This window comes from Pteronotus mesoamericanus, unplaced genomic scaffold, assembly GCF_021234165.1.
Source record: "Pteronotus mesoamericanus isolate MK-2021 breed Mesoamerican mustached bat unplaced genomic scaffold, CSHL_Meso_final contig_164, whole genome shotgun sequence".
In the NCBI taxonomy this organism is placed as follows: domain Eukaryota; kingdom Metazoa; phylum Chordata; class Mammalia; order Chiroptera; family Mormoopidae; genus Pteronotus; species Pteronotus mesoamericanus.
In genome coordinates this window covers 23,914,809-23,937,811 of record NW_026555065.1, presented here as the reverse complement: position 1 = coordinate 23,937,811, position 23,003 = coordinate 23,914,809, and the positions used below count along the sequence as shown (strand labels likewise).

Here is a 23,003-nt window from a genome sequence, read left to right as displayed (position 1 = left end):
ACCCATAGACACAGACAATAGTGTGGTGATGGCCAGAGAGAAGGGGATTGGTGGTAGGTGGAGGTGGGTAAAAGGGGAATAAATGGAGACAGAAAGAGACTTTGTTTTGGGTGATGTGTGCAGATGATGTTTTGTTGAGTTGTACACTTGAAACCTGTATGGATTTGTGACCCAATGTCATCCCAATAAAGTTCAATTAAAAAAAAGAAAGAAGAAAATGTTCTGTAAAGATTTTTATGGCCATGCTGCTCATCATTAGGGGCTAGGAACTAGCCTAGGGGCTATTACCCAGGAAGAAGCTCCATGGAGCCATGGCCTCAGACATGTACCCTCAGAGCACCAAGGTTTGTCTTATCAGAGGGCACGTGTTAAAAACAAGAGGCTGACAGAAGTTAGCAGCTTTCCTGCGTTGGCATGCATTTGTTTTTACCTTCTCACTGCCTGGGAGCATTTCTCTGGGAGGAATCAGGTCAATTGTACCACACATACAGCTGTTCTGATGAGAAAAGTTTTATATGGACAACACAAACTAAACAAGAACACCATAAACAAGGAGGGAAGCACAGGCTGAGCCAAAAAAGCTGCTACAAGTAGCAAGCAGGGAACTATTTAAGCAGTGGCGTCAAATACCAAAACCATTCTTGCAAATCTAATTTGGAACTTAGCCCTTTTTACGTGCAAGAAGAAGTTAGGGGAGAAATCCCACATGTAATTTTAAAAATATATTCACACCTACCTTTTCATACTTCTTTTGTCCATTTTCCCCACAAGAAACAAATCAGACAAAGGAAAAACCCAGGTTCTTTTCCGAAAGTCCCCATATTTATTATGGACTTGTTAGCGAATCCCCAAATGGGGCTTGGGTTTAAGGAGGCAGACTTCACTTTCCTTGGCCCCACTCACTCCTGACAAGTTACCACAGAAATGCTTGGGACGCAGGCACAGAAATCCAGAAGAGGCAAGGAAAAATATGGCTCACTTAATGTATACATGATACACAAGGGCATCAGTTTCTCCAAATACACTTATGCCTGGGTCCTTCACTAGATTCTTAGCAGACTTTTCACTTGCAGCACCAGCCCTCAATCAAGCAAGCTGTGAGACATACAGGAAAGCAACATTTTGATCCAGGGCACACCGGGTCAGTCACTTCGTAAAAGACAGCCACACATGGCAGCCCCAAGCAAGTCCTCAGGGGCCCACAGCTGTGTGCTTGTTGAGTGGAAGATTGGGTTTTCTCCCTCCCAAGTTTCCTCCTTGCCGCTGCTGCTGCTGAGCTCTCCACTGTTCCCTCTGGACTCAAGACAGCAGCTCAGCGCAAGCACATGTGTGTGAAAGTATGTGTAATTTATTGTTCCTCTGCCGCTGGCTCGTCCTCAGACACTGGCTTCTCAACCTGTGACTCTGGAGGAATCAGATACTGGACCTCCTCTGTACTGATGGCTACTTTATCTGGCTGGAGCCACCTCTTGAAATGTTCCAAGGTGCTAGGAAAGAGCAAGAGAAAAGGGTGACTGCATCAGACTTCGATGATTAATTGCTTCATGATTATCTCGGTCACTCAAATACTGCCTTCCCACCCACAACCAATTTCTTCCTACAACTGTTTTTCACTGCTAACGTGGAAAGAACAACAATACTCCTCTGGCAGCTGTGCATCCTGGCAGCTCCCAGGCATAATGTACCCCCTGGTGGGCATTTTGGCTATCAGCAGCATCAGGCCCCTTCAAATGCAGAGCCTCTGAAGGCTTGATGAGAACAGCTGTAGAGCCCATGCCTCAGTCCTGATGTTTTTTTCCTCAAAACTGGAGAGGAGAGAAATTGTCAAGGGGAGGAAACATTCAAATAAATACCAAATTATTAGTGAGGCAGAAACCTGAGCACCTTGAAATCTCATACCTGAGGCAGTCTGAGACAATGATGTTTAGTGGCACTGAACACGAATATTTTGTTTGTTCAGTTATCCTTTAGCAACTCCCCAACATGGAAACATTTGAGTGGCAATGTTCCCTAAAAAAAGGAAGGGCCACTATGCCGGATGGCCCTTTTATTGTCTGAATCTGTGGGGAGGGGAGAAGTGTTCCCCTCCCACTTTCCTTAAGTACACGGGATCCTTACTCTAAAGCTATTAGACATTCACAGTAAAATATAAATGACCAGAAATAATGTTAACTTCACTCTATGTTCTTCAATAGCACATAGTCTTAAGCCATAACCAGCAGATTTAAGACACCTCTCAGTGTGTGGGGGACTCACGTTGTGGGGGATTTATGCTGGGCACAGTTGAATTTCTCAGCCCATCACTCCCTTGCCAAAAGCAGACCGTAAAGAGGGTCACCTACCTGGCCTTCACATAGGGGAAGAAGTGCACAATTCCCCTATAAAATGGCCTCTTTTTAGAACATAAATTTTGAAGCTTGAAAACCAATGCATACCTACTGTTTCCTGGTGCTTGCTCTGAACAGTGACAGAAGTGTTCCCGCAGGTGCAGGCTCGGGGAGCAAGTGCCCAGGGTTCGGGGACTCAGATGCTACACAGGAATTTAATTTTCACCTACCACACCTTTCATAGAATTATTTCAATTATTTCTATAGAGAAGGGAAAATCACATTATTTTAGGTATTAATAAATACACAGAAATGGTAACGAGCCTCGGTGCAGATCTGATTTCAGAGAAAACGAATTTCTAGTTAAGAATTAGGCAGAAGACAGTTTTATCTGTTCATCTTTGAACTGGAGAGGAGGGAAATATTCAAAAGGAGAGAGACTGTCAAATTATGAGTGAGTCAGGAATCTGTACATCTTCAAGTTTTTTTGTGTGTGAGACAGCTTAAAGCACAACTGGGTTGAGCTTTTAAATACAGAAAAGAGCAAAATTTGTATCATTTTCTGAACCCTAAGAGGGTAGCTGCCCTGAGCTCCAATGCCACACTGAATTCTGAAGGATCTTGGAAAATGCTGATTAAGTATTTAAGATAATGTAAGTGAAGGTACTTTGCAAATTAAAAAGTAAAATGTAACCGTGAAGTTTTATTCACACATTGTCCACAATTTCAGCAGCAATATCTTCATCTCACACTATGGGACTCTCAAAATCAATGTTAATGATATGTTGTAAAATTAGGTTAAGTCATACTCCCCTAAGACCTTTTGTTAAAATTCAGGTTTTGACTCCCCTCACTGCTCTTTATTTTGGATAATTTGTTAGGGAGAAGCATATTAATAATAGCTAACATTTAAACAGTACTTACCATATATATGCACTCTTTAAGCACTTTACACATAGTAATTCATTAAACCCTCATCATAACCTTATGAGGTTTCCTCCGCTTTAGAGAGGAGAAAATTGAGGCACATACAGTTTACTTACCCAGGAACATACAACCAGTAAGTGGCAGAGCCATTTTCCCAGTGTCAGACATTACCTTGTGTTGTGGCAGAGTGTCCTCCCCCCCCTCCACATCTTGCCCACCTGCAGGTATCATTCAAGTCCTGCCTCCTTCCCTGGCACAAACACCAGAGCCCATAGGGAGCTCAACAGTCTCTTAACTCCCAAGCGTGTTCTATCACTTCTACTCATCTCACTCTTATGCTGCCTCATATTGTAAGTCTTTATATGTACTTGTCATCTCTCCCCAACTTGCTCCAAGGACAAAACAAGAGGGTGTTAAACTTCTTTCCATGTCTCCTCTACCCCATCCCAGCCCCATGACACCAAGCACAGTGCCTTCAGTCAGCAGATGCTTAAGAAATTCATTCATTTAGTCTATACAAAATTGAGTGGCTACAATATGACTTTGTGAGGCAATGGAGATTCAGAGGTAAGAAGACAGTTCCAACTGTTGATTGAATGCTATTGTACTTTCTCAAGTGCATTATGTACTTGTACTCAAAGATATCTGGCCCTGGCCAGATAGCTCAATTGGTTAGTATTGTCCTGCTATGCCAAGGTTGCGGGGTTCAGTCCCTGGTCACGGTCCATACAAGAATCAAACAATGAATCCATAAATAAGTAGAACAAGTTGATGTTTCTCTTTCCCTCTCTTTCTCTATCTAAAATCAATATTTAAAAAAATGAAGGCAATGTTTTATTCTCAACTATATCCAATCTGCGATGAAGATGTAGATGGAGTATTTTCTTTTTGGCAAAAAGCTCTTTCTCAAAAATCTGCTGCTGTACTAAGAGCAAACAGGGCAAATTGACAAAGGATGATTTTAGCTCAGAAAAGCTGGTGTTGATATCAAATAATACCTTGATTCAGGTGTCACTCTCCCTGAATTTGTTAGTGAAAAAGAAGGGCCCACAGAAAAATAGACTGTTGCCTGGAACTGGACTGGGAATCAGTTACCTCTCATCAGAATCGAGTCCATCCACGAAGAACTCTGATGCTAACTTTTCCTGGAGGAACCGATCCCAGCATTCCTTCTTGGCTTGGGCCAGGGTTCGAAGCATGTCCTTAGAAGTCACTTCCTGATTTGAACCTTTGATTCTTCTCAGTTTCTTCTCTAAAGAGGGAAGAAATGGAGCTTAATAAGGAAAGTGAATATGAAATGAAACTAAATTTAAAATGCAAATGCCAACTTAAAGATTCTCTCGCTGAGTACATCCACACTCCCTACAGAAGAGCTTATTCTTTACAGAGGACAGACAAAGGAAAATGTACCATTTTCTTTTTCCAGCACAATGTCTTCACTCTACATTTTGTCAAATAAATGTTTAACCCCAGAAAAGGGAAAAGCCATAGGTTCTCATAAATAAATTGATGGTATGTTTTCTTTGAAATCACAGAACCCAGCAGGTATTTCTCTAAGGAATGCTTGTTTTCCCTGGCTTGACATGTGTATACTATCATCTTTTTTCAACTCTGTGAAAATAGTCCCTCTGAGGAGCAAATGGTTTTTCTTTTTGTTACAATGATATGAAGTGGTTTCCAAACCTCATGAGAATTAGAGAAAATGATGAGAGATCCAATGGCTCATTAGACACTAAAATTGACTCGATAAGAACTCAATAATAAAAGACTTTTAAGATTTCTACGTGTGATTAAATTCCTGGTTAAAAAGAGGGAATCTCCCAACACTTTTAAAGTCGCTCAACTTGTAGCCTGGATGTTGGAGTCTAATAAAAACAAACATCGTGTAATCCCTTTGTGAGTGATCCATATGGCTTCCAGATGATAGATGTTTATTACTCTTATTTGCATTTTAAGTATAATTGTTAAACAGATATATTACTCATGAATGTGTAATAATAAAAATATACCACAATTTTAAAGTGTGGCAATGGCTGCTAGAGACTGATATTTCTCTTTCCCCTAGTATGAGACAATCTCAATATCTTTCCTGTTTTTGGAGTCTCTCTAAACACTTACACTAAAGGCTATAGGACAGAACAGTGAAAATGTGTTCAGGAAATATTAAAACATTAAATAGCTAACAAGAAGCAGAATAAATTTTATGCCAACATGCTCCCATTCCAACAGTCGATCTATTTAATATAATAGTTTTACAAACTGTAGCATCAGAAACCTACACATAGCTCTGGGGCCATGACCTTTTCTTTCAGGATAGCGAAAGGTTTGATACTTTTATAGAGTTATTTGAATATATGAGCCACCAACAGTAGGCAATAGAGTCTACAGAATGCCAAAAAATAAAGCAGAATTTAGATAAGACAGAGGCAAGAAGTGATAAAGACTGTTTTAAGGGACATACAAGAAAAAGGGGGTCCTTGCCATAACCAACCTGAAACACCTCTTAGACTTATATCTGACAGATGTATGTGGTGAGGACAAAAAAACCCATTATTTTAAACAATAGAAAACCAGGTTTGATGTAAAAAAATTTCAACAAGCATCCTTAAAGCCATCAGTTTACGATTAAAAAAAAAAAAGCCATCTAACTTACCTAGAGATGCTAGATACACTTCTGAATCCTGCAAGGGAGCCCAAGGTTTTATGGCTGGCTGAGTAGCAAAGTCTGGGGCCTCCCTCTGGCTCGTGCCTGCAGGGTAAGAATCCAAAAAGGAGTCTGAGAAGGCATTTTTGGCACCATCCTCTTGGTCAGGATTTGGCAGACAGGAACAGATTTCAGCCCAAAGATCTGGGCCAGATTTTGTGGTTGTAGAGTCAACGCTCTCAAACATTTTCATTTGGAATTTAAACTGAAAAACAGAAGCTCAAGTTAGCAAGGACAGGCTTTAAGGATATAGTATAAGTATGTAATATTCAGATATGTTTACCCATTGAAGGTGATATACTTTTAAGAAGTTTCTCTTAACAAAAGTTAAAATGTCTTCTATTAATTAGGTTTCTGGTTACAGATAAAAAGATTACAAAAAGGTAATTGGGTTCCTCTTCTGACTCTGCATTCAAGTTGTTTTCATAATGAAGTTTGTCTTTAAAAATGAGATTTCTACAAGCCAGACACTAAAGGACAAACACCAAATGATTCCACTTATGTGAGGTGCCTACTGCAGTCAAACTCATAGAGACAGAAAACTGGGCAAGTGGTTGCCAGGAGCTTTTTGGGTAGGGGAATGGGAGTTATTGTTTAATGCTACAGAGTTTCAGTTTGGGAAGTTCTAGAGATGGATTGTGGTGATGGTTGCAGGACAATGTGAATGCCACTGAATCATACATCTAAAAATGGTTAAAATGGTAAATTCTATGCTTGTTTGTTTTAAAACACACATATGTGTGTGTATTTCTATGCTATTACCAATGAAAACAATCATCCTGCACTTTTCCCAAAAAAATCCCCAAAATTCAACCACTCAGTCCTCAGCCAATTAAATTGCTTTCAATAGGGCACAGACTAAAAATCTTGCCCAGTCCCATACACGTAAGAATAATAAAAGTGCTGCTTGGTGAAAAGTGCCTCTCAGAGAACACTGTCACATGCAAAGGCCCATGTGCTCATTACATGTAGAAGCTGGCCTGTATGCCTCGTTTTCTTATTTTAATAGAGACACTGTAAGACAGGCATTTTCATCATTTGGCAGATGAAGAATCTGTAGGATCTGAGGATCAGAAGATTAACTTGTCAATGGTACATTATTTCTATATGGTAACTCCTTGATGGGAAACCAGACCTGGGCCACTCCAATATATCCATGTTTTTACCCAATACCATTCTGCCTGATTGGGAATATACTGAAAGTACCCCCAGCAGAGGTAACTGGTAAGGGCTAAGCACAGCGCCTAGGGGCTTTCATAACGATCTAGTCTTACAGGATGGGTTGACACCTTCTCACGGGGTGGCGGTGGGCCTTTGAGATTAAGAAGGCTGCCTGCAGTAAGGTTTGAATAATTCCAGGAAAACCCAAACCAGCGCAAGGGCCCGGAAGTAAAAGGGACAGATCTGTCACGGTGACCCTGAATGAACTGATGCCAGGGGCCACAACGAACCCCACTCCACCCCCAAATCATTTAAACACAGCCGAACCGAAAATTTGCTCACGCCAGAGCCCGGGGGTACTCCTTCCCCGCAGGAAGTCCACAGCGCAAGGAACTCTGGTGTCCAGACCCGGGGCCTCAGGCACTCTGTCCTCAAGGACTCGCTGGGAGGAATGAATCAGAGTCCGAGGTCTCTCTGTGGTATTCCAGGATGCGGCCCGAAGCGAGGATATGCTGGGGCCCCCGCCACTCCTCACCTACCGCAACAGCCCGCGGAGCTGCCCGCAAACCCTCAGCTCAGCTGTCTCTCAGCCGGGAAGAAATGGGTGGGCGGAGTCTCCGAGTGACGGATCCCGGGAGTCCTCCAATCACCGGCCAATCTGGCGATATTCTGTGCCTCCATAGGTCGAGTGGATAAGGAAGTGAGGAACTGAGTGCCAAGAGCGGGTGGGCGGGCCTGTTGTTGCCGGGAAACCGTGGAGCCAAGTACCCTGGGTATCTACATTCCCCTGGAGCTAGATTGATTAAACTTATTTCTTTATTTTTTTAAATTTTATTTATTGACTTTTAGAGAGAGAAGGAGTGGGGGAGAGAGGGAAATATAGATTCGTCGATCCACTTATTTATGCATGCATTGGTTGCTTTTCGTATATGCCCTCCCTGGAGATCGAACCCTCACCCTTGGCATTTTGGGATGGTGCTCTAACCAAGTGAACTACCTGGCAAGGGCCCATTCCACTTATTTCTGTGTGTTTCAGTAGTGGGGACAGTGCCCTCCACCTATTTCCTGCTTGGATGAGGAAGCCCGGTTTTTAAGGCCTTTGACTTTGCTTCTTTGAGCAAATTCACCTCCTCAGCAATTCTCTGGACCAGTGTTTGTCTCCGAAAATTTCACCCTTTCGCTACCCAAGTTAGAGTACTTCTGCGGCTCTGATGGGGAAGGAGGCTTCTTCTTCCCCAGGTTACAGGACACCTATGTCCCATTCAAGTTATGAAGCTTTCCCTCATTCCTTTAGGCAACAGTGGCCAAGCCCCTGCTGTGTTCTAGGCGTTATGTTAAGAAGGAATCCAAGGAAGGAAATCAAGGAACTTATAGCAAGGACTCATGGACAAAACCAAGGGGGAAGAGCTGAGGGAGGGAAGGAGGGAGGGGGCAAGGGAAAGTGGTGGGGGGTAGGCAGAGACAAATGTATCTGGAAAAAAAATTAAATAAATAAATAAATAAATAAATAAATAAAAGAAGGAATCCAAGACAGACTTGGTATGAGTCCCAGAGGTCTTCACAGCTTAGTGTAACAGGGTGCGCCATGGGGCAGACGACTTTACAAAGAACAGCAAATAGTTACAGAGGATATGAGAGAAGTGTGACCAGAGTATATAAAGGAGAGAGTGGTCTTGGGAGGTGCGTGTCAGAAGTGCATTTTAAAAGGAGATGGCCTTTGCCCTGGCCAGGTGGCTCAGTTGGTTGGAGCATCCTCCCCTACATCAAAAGTGATTCAAAAGTGATCAAAAGGTTTCGAGTTTGATTTCCATTAGGGTAAATACCCATATTTTGCCATGTATCATGCGCACCCACGTGTTTGGCTCAAACTTTCAGGAAAAAAAATCTTTTGTTTTAATATTTTAATTCAATTATTTATTTTATTTATATTCAGATACCTGTTTTTTGTATTACAAAGGAATTTTAGCACTTATTTTTGAACATAGGGATATTGTTACTGCTTTCTAGAGTTACTTGTAATGCACAAGCTCTACATAAATAAAAGAATTAAAAACATTTCTATAGATACAGAATTAGTACTACCCACGTATAACACACATCCTTATTTTTCCCTCAAAAATTTGGGCAAAAAGTGTGCATGATACACAGCAAAATATGGCACTTGCACTGACCTAGGTTACAGGTCACGGATCCTGTTCGAGGTGCACCAGGGAGGCAAACAATCAATGTTTCTCCCTCTCTCTCTCTCTCTCTTCCCTTCTTCTCTAAAATCAATAAATATATCCTCAGGTGAGAATTAAAAATTATAAAAAAAAAGGAGATGACCTTTGATATCTTTTAGGAGTTATCAATATGCTGAGATGCAATTCTTCTTACCCCTAAAACCCCAATTTCCAGGGCTGTTTACTCCTAAAAAAAAAACCCCATCAGTAGAAGTAATTTGTCTTATGATCTAGTCTCTAGATGTGTTGAAAGCCAATTAATATGGCTATGGTATTAATAACTACCAACATGTGAATGGAAACTGCAAAGTACTACCTTGCTCACATTTACAACCATACGTAGAATATGCAAATGGAGGGAAGTGAAAAGCAAGGAGGTTACAGAACAAAGGAGCAGATAACAGGCAAGATTTTGACAATGCTTATTTACAGGGAATAATATGGGGGGAGTGGAATCTCTCACCGAAGGATCCTTACAGTCCTCCAACTACCACCCTATGTGGTAACCTGAATCTGGCAGCAGCTGATTCATAGAGAGGAGCACTTTCACAGGCTTATGGGTGCTTCATCAAATGCACCCATAATGGGTGCTCTCAACCCATTTATGCCTTTTTCTGTGATTTCCTGCTCACCAAACAAACTCTTGATTTCAAATTTGGCCTCTTAAATATCTTGATAAGGGTGCCTTTAACAGTAGGCACAAATGGAATACACTTTATAACTTAAAGTTGCAGTTGTAAAATGACAAACTGGCACCCTTAGTGATTCATCCATGTCCTCTGAATAATTAGTGTGTGTGCTGAGTAAACCCAAACCAGATCCTGGACTTGCACAGCTGAAACCACGGTGATCTCCTCCTCTCAGTGACTTCTCACACTGGGAGCCACATGAGGGCAGTGAGCATCCCTTTATTTTGGACTCTGCTTAGGACATGAAGAGGCATTTCTCCAAGGAGAGCATACAGGTGGCCAATAGACACATGAAAAGATGCACAACATCATTAATTGTCAGGAAAATGTAGGTTAAAACCACAATGAGATATCACCTCACACCTGTCAGAATGGCTAGTATCAATAAATCAACAAACAACGTGTTGGCGAAGATGTGGAGGAAAGGAGACCCTCATGCACTGTTGCTGGGATTGTAAATCTGCAAAGCCACTAAGGAAATCAGTATGGAGGTTCCTCAAAAAAATAAAAATAGAACTACCTTAAGACCTCGCAATTCCACTTCTGGGTATTGATCCAAAGAAAACAAGAGCACTAATTCAAAACGACAAATGTTGCCTTCACCAGGTAGCTCAGTTGGTTAGAGCATTGTCCCCATACACCAAGGTTGCGGACTTGTTCTCTAGTCAGGGCACGTACAAGAAAGCAACCAATGAATCCATAAATGAGTGGAACAACTAAACCTCTCTCTCTCCCCACCCCCGCCACACATGCCCCCTATCAAAAAATCAATTAGCCCTGACTGCAGTGGCTCAGTTGGCTGGGCATCATTCCTTGAAGCAAAAGGTCGCTGGTTTGATTCCCAGTGGGGGCACATGCCTGAGTTGCATGTTCCTACCCAGTTGGGGAGTGTAGGAGAGGCAACCGATTGATGTTTCCCTGTTTCTCTCCCGCATCAATGTTTCTCTCCCTCTTTCTCCCTCTCCCTTCCCCCTTCTCCAAAAATAAATAAATAAAACCTTTTTAAAAAATCAATTTTTAAGGAAAGAGCCCTGGCCGGTATGGCTCAGGCTGTTGGAGCATCATCCTGTGAACCGAAAGTTCCCAGCTTTGACCCCCTCGTCAGGGCACATAGGAGAGGCAGCCTATCACGCTTGTCTCCCACATTGACGTTTCTGTCTTTCTTCCTCCCTACTCAAAGGAAGGAAGAAGGAAGGAAGGAAAGAAAGAAGGAAGGAAGGAAGGAAGGGGGGGAGGGAGGGAGTTCTTTTCAGGAGCTTTTCCAGCCCCAAGGACCTTGGAGTATATCTACAGGAAATCAATGCTTTTGGTGAGGCTTTCTCACAGCCTCTCAACTGGCCACTCAATTCTTTCAACTCGTTCCCCTCACTCCTCTTTTCGCAGTCCCCACCTCGGCACTGGATCTCAGGATTGGCTGGTGCTGGGTGACGTCTTCAGATCGCGACCGAGCAGTGGCGCCCGCGTGGGTATGTGGCTAGGCGTCCGTGGATGGCTCCCGTTTCTCGTGCAGGAGTGTTCTAACCTGCGGTGCCTCAGCTTTGCCAGGACTTGTCGTGGCCGTGGGGGCCCGATGGCTGAAACGCTCTCGACTGAGGCGGAGGCGGCGAGTGGGTTGAGGGCTCCGGTTCAGCAAAACGGAGACGCGAGTGGCGTCGCGAGGGGTGAACGGCCCCCAGGACTCCCGCAGCCGGCGGCCCAGGGAGTGGAGCTGGCCCCAAGGGAGGGGCCGCAGGCCACAGGGAGCGAGGAGCAGGCCCCGGCTGCACCGCAGGACCTAGGCAAGCGGAAGAAGCGGCGCGGCACAGTCGGGGAGCGAGTGGTGCCGCCTCCGAAGAAGCGCCGGGCAGGAGTGAGCTTCGGAGATGAGCACTTTGCAGAGACCAGCTACTACTTCGAGGGCGGCCTGCGCAAAGTGCGGCCTTACTACTTTGACTTCCGAACCTACTGCAAAGGCCGGTGGGTGGGCCACAGCTTGCTGCACGTCTTCAGCACCGAGTTCCGAGCCCAGCCTCTGGCCTACTACGAAGCCGCGGTCCGAGCAGGGCGTCTGCACCTCAACGAGGAGCCGGTACAGGACCTCAGCATTGTGCTCAAGGTGGAGTCCTGATAGGGCCGGCCGGAAGGGAGCGAGGAAAGGGGCAGGGTTTTTTTCAGAGCTGGTAGGGCATAGGTACTGGAGTAAAATCGGGGTGATTCTGAAGCTTTCTCGCTTTCACTTGAAACAGCCTTTTAGCCCCCTCCTCGCACCCCATCTCCTCAAGTAGCCTCAGCGCTTCAAAACTCAGTGCTTCAAAAACATTGCATTTTTGTTTCCTCAGGACAGAAATTGGAATTCTTGTGACTCCTTTTATGCAGCCTTGTACCACTGACACTGACATTGATCACTTTCTATTTTGCATTGTGGATCTCTGTACAAATAGTATAGTAGGGGCTATCATTTATGTCTCCTTACTATATGTTGGGCACAGAGGAAGCATTTTATATATTTAGCATTTAATTTAATCAACATCCTTGTGGGGTACGTATTGCCACCTCATTTTACCTGTGAGGAAACTAAACCTCGCAGAGGTAAGGCAACAGTGTCACCTCCAAAGCCTGTGTTCTTATAACTGCTTAAATAAATTATTTATTATAGAGCCTGACTTGATAGAATGATGAACTGTCAGGGATAAAGACTAGAGCTGTCTAGCCCAGTGCTTTGACCCTTCTTTAAAATTCCTTCACACCTAAGAGGTACCACACACCCCTATCAGGAACACTGGCTCACCAGGTTGCGAGAGGAGACAAGGTGATTGCAGCATTTGGGGAATGGATAGTTTGAATCCTCTCTCCCATCCTAGTTTTGAAAAGCACATATCTGGTCTAACCTTCACATTTTACAGACAAGGAAATGGGCTTAGAGAAGTGAAGTGGCTTGCAATGAACCTGTGGGAAATCTAGGTGTAGAGCTCAGATCTCTGCACTTAAAGCTTGGTGTGTTTTTTTTTAAGGTCATGAAAAGAGATGATTTATGGGGGTTTTTTCCCTCTCTTTAAGACAAATTTACCTTTTAAATATAGCATTGTAGAGAAAATACAAATAAGCAAAATCAAAAAACATCCATAATCCCACCACCCAGACATAGTACCATTAACACTTTCGTATATATCCTTTTAGTTCTTTTTTCCAGTACCTACTTCTTGCCTATGTTGTGTGTCTGCATTTTTACAAAATGAGAATGCACTATACGTACTGCTTTTTCTATGTAAGGACACATTGGGACCATTCTTCCGTGTCAATAAATAAGAGGAGGCGGTGTGTGAAGTTGACTCATTTACAGGTTGCTGGCCACCGGGCTGACCAATTGCCTATGTTATTGGCAGGACAATGACTTCTTGCGGAACACTGTGCACAGGCATGAGCCACCAGTCACAGCAGAGCCTGTCCGCCTGCTGGCTGAGAATGAAGACATGGTGGTTGTAGACAAGCCTTCTTCCATTCCTGTCCACCCCTGTGGCCGGTTCCGACACAACACAGTCATCTTCATCCTGGGCAAGGAGCACCAACTTAAAGAGCTACACCCACTGCATCGGCTTGACCGCCTTACCTCAGGGGTCCTCATGTTTGCCAAGACAGCGGCCGTTTCAGAGAGAATACACGAGCAGGTTCGGGACCGGCAGGTGAGCCTGGCTTTTGTCTCATGCAGGTCACTTCTTGGGCTCACAAATGCTATGTGTCAAAAGGGCATCACTGAGTTCTAACTGAAGTAGGCCTTTTTATTTAATCTGGCCAAGCATCCTACTTTCAGGGAGGGCAACACCTAACATGCCAAAAACAGGTTATTAATATCTCTTATGTTTCAAGAGATTTTTAGAAATGGCACACACTGTCTCTCTGGGTACTTTGCTCTTTTGAAATTTTAAAGTTTTGACAGGCTGAGCAAGGTTTTTGAGATTGTGGGGAGAGCCTACTTGATGGAAAGATTGTGGATGAAATTGGAAGAGGCTTGGGTAGAAGAGTTATATGATAGTGATTGTGGTCTTGAGACTTGTAATTCTGGATCTGATTGATACATTTATTGAGTGTTTACTGTATACCAGGCTAAGTACCAAGTACATTGGAGCCTCACTTACTGAATCCTTAAAATAGCCCTTTGAGATAAAACCTTTTCTAATATCACTTTTTCTAGACAAATTAATGGGATTTAAAGAGGCTAAGTAATGGACTCAGAATCACAAAACTGGCAAATGATGGAGATGGAGTTTGCATCCTCTTCTGTCTGGTGCTGGTATATTCCTCACCACTTGCAGAGGAGCAGGGCTTCATGCGTTTATGCTTTGTGCTGATTTTCTCCCTCTTCCCCCCATGTAGCTGGAGAAGGAGTACGTGTGCCGGGTGGAGGGGGAGTTCCCGGCCGAGGAGGTGACCTGCAAGGAACCCATCTTGGTAGTGTCTTACAAGGTAGGGGTGTGCCGTGTAGATTCTCGGGGCAAGCCCTGTGAGACAGTGTTTCAGAGACTGAGCTACAATGGCCACTCCAGTGTGGTGCGGTGTCGGCCACTCACAGGTCGCACCCACCAGATCCGAGTCCACCTCCAGTTCCTGGGCCACCCCATCCTAAATGACCCTATCTACAACTCAGCAGCCTGGGGACCCTCCCGGGGCCGTGGTGGCCACATTCCCAAGACAGATGAGGAATTGCTGCGGGACCTTGTGGCAGAGCACCAAGCCAAACAGAGCCTGGATGTGATAGATCTCTGTGAAGGTGACCTGTCCTCAGCACTCACAGACTCTACAGCTCCCTCCTCAGAGCTGGGCAAGGACCACCTAGAAGACTTGGTTGCATCTGCCCAAAAGATGGATGGAATACTTGAGGCAGCCCCTCAGGATCCGGACATAGTGGCCCAGCCACCTGGGAATGCAGCTGAAACAGATGTTGTGAATCAAGAGATAGACCCCCTCTGTGCAGAGTGCCGACTGGTGCGACTGGACCCCTTGCCCCAAGACCTTGTGATGTTTCTGCATGCCCTGCGCTATAAAGGGCCAGGCTTTGAGTACTTTTCACCCATGCCTACCTGGGCACAGGATGACTGGCAAGAGAGCTGAGACCTGTGGCCTATGGAGAAATTACTTCTTGGGTTGGAAGAGGCCATGGAGTAAAAACTGACCTCGTGGAGTGGTACTCAAGCTTTCTGTAAGGAGTGAAGTTGGACTCTGGAACTTTTTATACTTTTTACCTCCTTGAGCTAGAGTTTGAGGACTTTTTGGTTTGTAAATATATCCCTTTTTCTTATACCCTGTGTGTCTGGTTTTCCTACTTTTTTTTTTTTTAGGTTGAGGTAAATTCACATAACATACAATTAACCATATTAAGGTATACTGTTTAGTGGCAGTTGGCACATTCACGGCATTGTGCTGCCATTACCTCTTTCCTAATTCCAAAACATTTTCATCACCCAGAAAGAAACCCATACCCCATAAACGGTTATTCTCCATTTCCCCTTCATCCCAGCCACCGGTAACTGTTAATCTACTTTTTGTCTGAATGGATTTGTCTATTCTGAACTTTTCATATAAATGGAGTCATATAATAGAGACCTTTTGTGTCTGTCTGTCTTTTGCTTAGCATAATGTTTTCAAGGTTCATCCAATTTATAGCATACATCAGTACCTCAGTCCTTTTTATGGCTGAATAATATTCCATTGTATGGGTATACTATACTGGCTGTATTTTTGTGCACAAATTTTTGTTTGAATTTGTATTTTCAGTTCTTTGGTATGTACCGAAGAGTAGAATTGCTGAGTTATATGGTAATTCTGTGTTCAACTTTTTGAGGAGTCATGTAACTTTTCCATAGTGACAGAGCCATTTTGAAACCGGGAAAGTTAGCATTTGTGCTGCCTGTCACTACCAGAACCAGTAAGTAGGGACAAGGATTGAATCAAAAACATGTTAACATCTCAAGTCCATCTTTTTATGGGGAGAAGAAAAGGGTAGGTAAGGGGTTTGAAAAAAGATTAATCAGATAAGAGTTGCAGTTGCTGTGATGTTCCTAGTATTTATCTGCTGATCAACAATTCTTTATCTGTGTCACAGATGTTCCCTCCCTGGAACACAATGGTTCAGATACCGTAGCTTGCAGACCCCCTAGGGCACAAATGTTGAATTGCTTGTCCTGTAGTGTAGGTTGTGCATTCCAGTTCCTGGAATAACAGCTTTCCACGTGCGTTAATCACTTAAGCCTGTCAGCTCTACCAGAAGCTAAAATCTTTTAACTCTTGAGTTCCCCTATCAATTTTACATTCCCATGGGCAACACTCCAGGTTTACAATTTCTCCACATCCTCACGAAGACTTACTTTCTTTTGTTCTGATTATAGTTAGCCTAGTGGAAGTGATATGTCATGGTTTTAATTTGCATCTCCCTACTGGTTAGTAATGTTTAGCATCTTTGCATGTACTTGTTGGCCATTTATATATCCTTGGAGAAATGTTTATTCAGGTCTTTTACCCATTTTTGAATTGGGTTGTTTGCCCTTTTGTTGAGTTATAAAACCGCCATGTATATTTTGGATATAACACCATTATCAAATAAATAATTTGCACATAATTTCTTCCATTTTGTAGGTTGTCAGTACATTCTGTAGATAGTGTCCTTTAATTCACAAAAGTTTTAATTTTTTCTATCGTGGTAAGAACACTTAATATGAGATCTAGCCCTTAACAAATTTTTATATGTACAATACAGTATTGTTAACTGGAAACAGTGTTGTACAGTAGAGCTCTCAAACTTAATCATCTTGCATAATTGAAACTTTATACCTGTTGAATAGTAATTCCCTATTTCCCCCTGCTCCCAACCCTTGATATCACCATTTGACTCTGTTTCTATATGCTTGATTTTGTTAGATACCTGAAAAGAAAAATCTTGTTTTCCTTTACTCACTACTTAGAGAATATTGTATACTTCAAATGTGTGGGGTTTGCTCCACACCAAGAAATAATCCTAGACCAGCTACAAGGAGTCCTACAATTTAACTCAATTCTGACACTATCTACCTGGAGAGAGGGTCAGATTCCACAAGTTAAGGGCTTACTCCCACATTGCCAGTCTCAAGCTCAGGTTGTTACCTGCGCTTCTGACCAATCATAAATCAGAGGTTCCCACAACCCTCTCCTTGGGTTTAATCATTTACTAGAATGGCTCACAGAACTCAGGAAAATGGTTTACTTGATAGATTACTGATTTATTACCAAAGGATATTAAAGGATACAAATCAATGTCCAGATAAAGAGATATATTGGGTAAGGTCTGGAAGGGTGTTGAGCACAGGTGTTTCTGACCCCGTAGATCTCGGATATGCCACCCCCTGGGCATGTGATGCCTTCTTCACGAACCTGGAAGTTCTCTGAACCTAGGTTGCATGTCTTTGGAGAAACATCTATTCAAATCCTTGGCCCATTTTTTAACTGGCTTATTTGGCGGGGGAAGGGAGGCGAGGAGGGGGGCAGGGCGGGGAGGGTTGTTATAGAGTTGAAGGAGTTCTTACATTTTTTTAGTTCTTACATTTTTTTAATATTGACCCCTTAATAGAATTATGACTTGCACATATTTTCTTCCATAGGTTGCCTTTCACTCTGTCAATTTCTTACTTTTGCTGTGCAGAAGCTTTTTAGCTTGATGTAGTCTCACTTGTCTATTTTTGCTTTTGTTGTGTGTGCCTTTGACAGGTTCAATTTTGATGCAGTCCAACTTTTATTGATTGTGCTTTTGATGTTATTATCAGAGGATCCACTGGCAAATCTAAGGGCATGAAGATTTACCTCTGGATTTTCTTTTAAGGATTTTATAGTTTTAGCTCTTATATTTAGGTGTTTGATCCATTTTAAGTTGATTTTTGTATATGGTGTGAGATAGGGGTCTAATTTCTTTCCGCTACGTGTGGATATCCACTTTGCCTGGTGATACAGAGAGATCTGATCAGATCACTGGGGAGAAGGGAGGAGCCCTACGAGGTTGCCTGAGGCAATGGTAAATAAATCAGAAGGGATCCGCTGAGAAGCTGAATGCCTCTAAAGTTCATGGAATTAATATGCCGGAAGATCTGAAATAAAAGAAGGGCTCTCGGACTCTCTGGCTCTCACTTCTTCCTCAGGGATGCTTGGGTGATCTTCCTGCAGCTGCCTGTGTTTCCCAGCAGATGATATTTTGGATGGGAAGGACCTCAGTGCAACCTAGGATCAGGCTGGCCTGGCAGAGGGCAGCAGAGTTATTCTTCGGGTGATCTAGAGGGGACAAGCTTCAAGGCAGAAGCCTGCCATTCTTCCAAAATTGTGTAGCTTTTGTATCTTATGTTGTTTTAGTTTGTAAACTAATCCTATAGAAATAAGATAATTAAAAACTAATGGGGAATGGTAGGAGAAAGCAGGTGTCAAAGAGTTTAGCCTTAATTGATAGGTGTAAGTGATTAAAGCTGTAACTGAAGAGTTAAAGAGTTTATCCTTAATTGATACATTTAAGTGACTAATGCAAGTGGAAAGCTGTTATTCCAAAATTATGAAGCTTTTGAATAAAGATTCCCTTATCACTAAACCTTTGCCTCTGGAATTTTGCCTAGAGGGTGGTGGTGGGCAGCGGGACCCCATTTGCTGTTCTGTAACACTAGCACCATTTGTTAAAGAGACTGTTCTTTCTTCATTGAATGATCTTGGCACTCTTGTAGAAAATCAATTGACCACAGATATATAGTTTTATTTCTGGACTCTTGATTCTTTTTCATTGATCTCTATGTCTATCCTCCACCACTACCACATTGTTTTGATTGCATTCCTGCAAAAGAGGGTGAAAGTATTTTTTTATTTAATTTTTTTTATTGTAGAAAACACATAACAAAATTTACCATTTTGGATCATTTTAAGTGTACAGTGTAGTAATGTTAAGTATGTTCACATTGTTGGAAACAGATCTCCAGAATTTTTTCTTCTTACATGACTGAAACTCTGTACAACTCCTCTTTCCCCTCCTACCCCAAGGCCCTGGTAACCACCATTCTACTTTCTGTTTCTGTGAATTTGATTACTTTAGATAACCTCATATAAGTGGAATCATACACTTTTATCTTTTGTAATTGGCTTATTACACTTAGCATAAAGTGCTCAAGGTACATCCGTCTTGTGATGTGATAGGATTCCTTTTTTAAGGCTGAGTAATACTCCATTGTCTGTATATACCACATTTTGTTATCCTTTCATTCATTTATGGACACAGGCTGCTTCTACCTTTTGTCTGTTGTGAATCATACTGCTGTGAACACTGTTGTACAAATACCTCTTAAGTATCCCACTCTCCATTCTCTTGAGTATACATCCAGAAATGGGATTGATGGATCATATGGTAGTTCTACTTGCAATTTTTTGAGGAATCTCCATACTGTTTTCTATAGCAGCTACATAATTTTACAATCCTATCAACAATGCACAAGGGTTCCAATTTTTCTACATCCTCACCAACACATTTTCTGCTTTTTTTTTATAGTAGCCATTGAAATAGGTGTAAGGTGATATCTCATTGTAGTTTGGATTTGCATTTCGCTGATGCTTAGTGATATGTGATACTGAGCATCTTTTCATTTGTTTCTTGGCCATTTGTATATCACTTAGAGAAATGCCTCTTCAAGTCTTTATGCATTTTTTAATAGTTATTTGATTTTTTCTTTTGAATTCTGTAAGTGTTCTCTACATGTTCTGGATGTTAACCTTACAGGTGTTTAATTTTTAAATACTTTCTCCCATTCCACAGATTCTTTTTGTTCTATTGATTATATCTTTTAATACACAAAAAGTTTTTAATGTCCCATTTTCTTCTAGCAATGTTTTGTCATTTTCAGTGTACATGTCTTATACTTCCTTGGTTAAATTTAATCGTAAATATTTTATTCTTTTTGATACTATTTTAAATGGTATTGTTTTCTTAATTTTGTTTGGATTGTTCATTGCTAGAGTATAGAATTACAACTGATTTTTGTGTTGATTTCGTATCCTGCAACTTTGCTGAATTTATTAGCTTAATAGTTTATGTGTGTATGTTCTTAAAATACCTGTATTTTTTTGTGTCATCTGCAAATAGAGATAATTTTACTTCTCCCCCTTTAAACCTTTTGTGTACTCTCTTCATTTGAAGCTTGTTCATGTTTTCAAAACTGCAGCAATTTGATCAATTATTAACTACATCAGAACAATTAAGAATTGCCTACTAAAATGACTGCAATAATTTGATCAATTATTAACTACATCAGAACAATTAAGAATTGCCTAGTAAAGTGACTGTCAGCAGCATAATAGTGTGGCTGGTGGGCTTTGGAAACTTCAGAGGCAACGGAGACACCAGTGAGGACCATAGAGACAACAGGAGTGAGGCCTGGGCCTGCCGATCACCGTTTTGACTGTGGAGGAGGTTTACTGCAATTATGGCATCCTAGCCAATGGCATGGAGCAACTGGGCCAACACTCAGATGCTTATCAAGTGATGTTGGATGGTGTGAAAGGTAGTGTCAAGGCAAAAAGATTATTAGCTCAGTTTATATCAAAATTCTTTAAACATTTTCCAGAATTGGCTGCTTCTATTATTAATGCACAGTTAGTCCTCTGTGAGGATCAAGATGTATTAATTCACCAGCAAGCAATTAAAGAGCTTCCTTAATTTGCCACTAGAGAAAATCTTCCCCCAGTGGTGGACATTCTAACCCAACTTTTACAGGCAGATGACGGCAGAATTTAACTTAATGAACAATGCCCTATTTACTTCATTTAAGATGGATGCAAAAGGGACTTTAGGTGCCTTATTCATCCAAATTCTTCAAGGAGAGGACATTGTTAGAGAATGAGCAATCATAATCCTTTCCACAAAATGTAAGACTTTACCAGACGAGGCCTTACCAAAGGAAGTAAAGGAACTTATACTAATTGAATCCAAAAAGGTCCTAGAAGATGTGACTGGGGAAAAATTTGTCCAGTTCATGAAGATACTATCCTGGGTTAAAACGCTTATAGGCAGTGAAAGGAAAACCACAACTTGTGAGTTAGTAGCTAACCAGGCTGACCTAGAACAAACTTTCAACCCATCAGCTCCTAAATGTGTGGCCAGACTCTTACTGTGCAGGCGGTACCCTTCCTCCCTAAAAGTGTGCATTCCAGAAAGTCCGTGGCTTATTTCTGTGAGCAGGTTCACCTTAACCTCAGCTCTTTGACTATCGCAGTGAGAAGTCTCAATCCACAGTTGGAGGCATTGAAACTGTTGGTGGAAATGAGTTTATTTTGTGGTGACATGGAAAAACTAGAAAGACAGTTAAGGAAACTTTGATAAATTATTGGAGTACCTGCCTCTCCCTCCTGAAGAAGCAGAAAATGGGGAGAATCCTGGTAATGAAGAACCCAAGCTGCAATTCAGTTATGTGGAATGTTCATTGTACAACTTCCACCAGTGGAGCTGAAAAATTCTAGATTTCTTAATAAACCGAATGCAGAAAAGCTCAAAGATTTTAAAGTTAGACTACAGTACTTTGCACAGGGTCTGAAGTTTTATATCAGACAACTTCACTTGGCTCTCCAGGGTAAAACAGGCAAGGCCTGAAAAACAAAAGAACAAAATTAAAGTTATTGCATTAAAAGTAACAAATAATGCCAATGTTTTTGTTTTGTTTTAAAGTGAAACAGAATTAAACTTTACTTATTTGGAAGGTAGGGTGAATCCATCACTGGTCATTGGAGCCCTGACGCTGCACTTTCTTCTCAGCAAGGTGGCTGTTTGGCAGGGATTGTGGTGGGTTGGAATCTGCCTGGCTCCCCAGAGCACATGCCCAGGGTCATTGAGAAATCGTTGGCTGCACTGGCATGTTAGGCAGGTCGGTACTGTCCAGCGCTGTCCCCTGCAGTGTCTTTGGCGCTGTGTGCAAGTCAAGCCTGGAGGAGTTGGGAAAAGCAGCCTCGACAGACAGTCCTCTTCACTGAGGGGCCCCTGGTACAAGAAGCTGAACCTCTGGAAAGCCTCGTGGTCCTTCACCAGCCCCACCATTCAGGCAGCACAGAGCCCCAAATAATGCCAATGTTTTAATCAAGGATGTCTTCCACACTCCTCTTCTATAGGAGCACAATAACATTATCCTGGAAATATAAAGAAGGTTGAAGTCAGTCAAAAGAGAGCTGAAGAAGATACAACTTTTGGGTTCAGCACCAAGAAATCTCCAGCAAGACCAAAAAGGCAGATTTATAATCTTCCTAGCGGGAAGTATAGCAGCAATTTGGGCAACTTTAATTATGAGCAGAAAGGAGCCTTCAGGGGAAGTAGAGGTGGCTGAGGTTTGGGAACATGAGAAAATCATAGTTGCATAGTCAGGGATGACTACTGAATAACACATCATGTTCTTCAGCATTGTCATACTTAAATTCTACTACTCACTGGATTGCTGGGGATGTCCCTTTAAAAGAAATGCTGCCTTTAGCTAAAAATTTAATGTTCTTTATATCTTTGTATGTATGATCTGCTTTTGTAACAGACCATGGTTATGGGTCTAAGGTGAAACCACAGCGATATTCTCGGATGCTTTGCATGCAATCTTAACTTGTTTTTGCAATGTCATTATTCGGGATTCATATTGTGAATCTTTTACTTTTAAGCACCTTAATAATTTGTTGTTGAGAGCTATGCAAGTCTAAAGTATAATGAAATTCAGTCCATTTCTGAAAACTGATGAAGATCATCAGTTTGAAAAGTTAATGATTTTTCTCTCCTCTCTGTCTACCCCCTCCCCAACCCCCAAAATATGGGGAAGAAGAATGGTCACTCTAAATATCTTATTTTCTTCACTTTTAAATAAAGCTGCTAGGCAAAAGTTCAGCATTCCTACCTAGTGTCAAAAGAGCAAATTGTTTATCAGCCTTCTTAAATTGTAGAAATGACATTACACTTCTAGGAGAAAATAAATTGCTTTGCACTGCT

The 23,003-nt window shown here is 42.1% G+C and overlaps 2 protein-coding genes and 1 pseudogene across 4 annotated transcripts; 2 read left to right on the top strand and 1 right to left on the bottom strand.

Annotated features, from left to right (window-relative positions):
* Positions 1-800: 800 nt before the first annotated feature.
* Positions 801-7,701, bottom strand: CCDC32 (coiled-coil domain containing 32). Of its 3 annotated transcripts, none has more exons than XM_054565581.1 (4): positions 7,659-7,701; positions 5,908-6,163; positions 4,350-4,506; positions 801-1,487 (listed from the first exon to the last, which is right to left on the bottom strand). In XM_054565581.1, exons 2-4 carry the CDS (start codon positions 6,149-6,151, stop codon positions 1,349-1,351), a joined length of 540 nt encoding a protein of 179 aa, XP_054421556.1. In that variant the 5' UTR covers positions 6,152-6,163; positions 7,659-7,701; the 3' UTR covers positions 801-1,348. The 3 variants fall into 3 exon arrangements, with proteins under 3 accessions (XP_054421556.1, XP_054421555.1, XP_054421554.1); XM_054565580.1 differs by lacking the exon at positions 7,659-7,701 and adding an exon at positions 7,447-7,649; XM_054565579.1 differs by lacking the exon at positions 7,659-7,701 and adding an exon at positions 7,462-7,649.
* Positions 7,702-11,492: 3,791 nt separating this feature from the next.
* Positions 11,493-17,468, top strand: RPUSD2 (RNA pseudouridine synthase domain containing 2). Its single transcript, XM_054565578.1, has 3 exons — positions 11,493-12,125; positions 13,393-13,689; positions 14,381-17,468. The coding sequence occupies exons 1-3, from the start codon at positions 11,499-11,501 to the stop codon at positions 15,113-15,115; spliced, it is 1,659 nt and encodes a 552-aa protein (XP_054421553.1). The 5' UTR covers positions 11,493-11,498; the 3' UTR covers positions 15,116-17,468.
* A 946-nt stretch (positions 17,469-18,414) lies between these two features.
* On the top strand, positions 18,415-22,352 carry LOC129063016 (apoptosis inhibitor 5-like; annotated as a pseudogene).
* Positions 22,353-23,003: the final 651 nt, after the last annotated feature.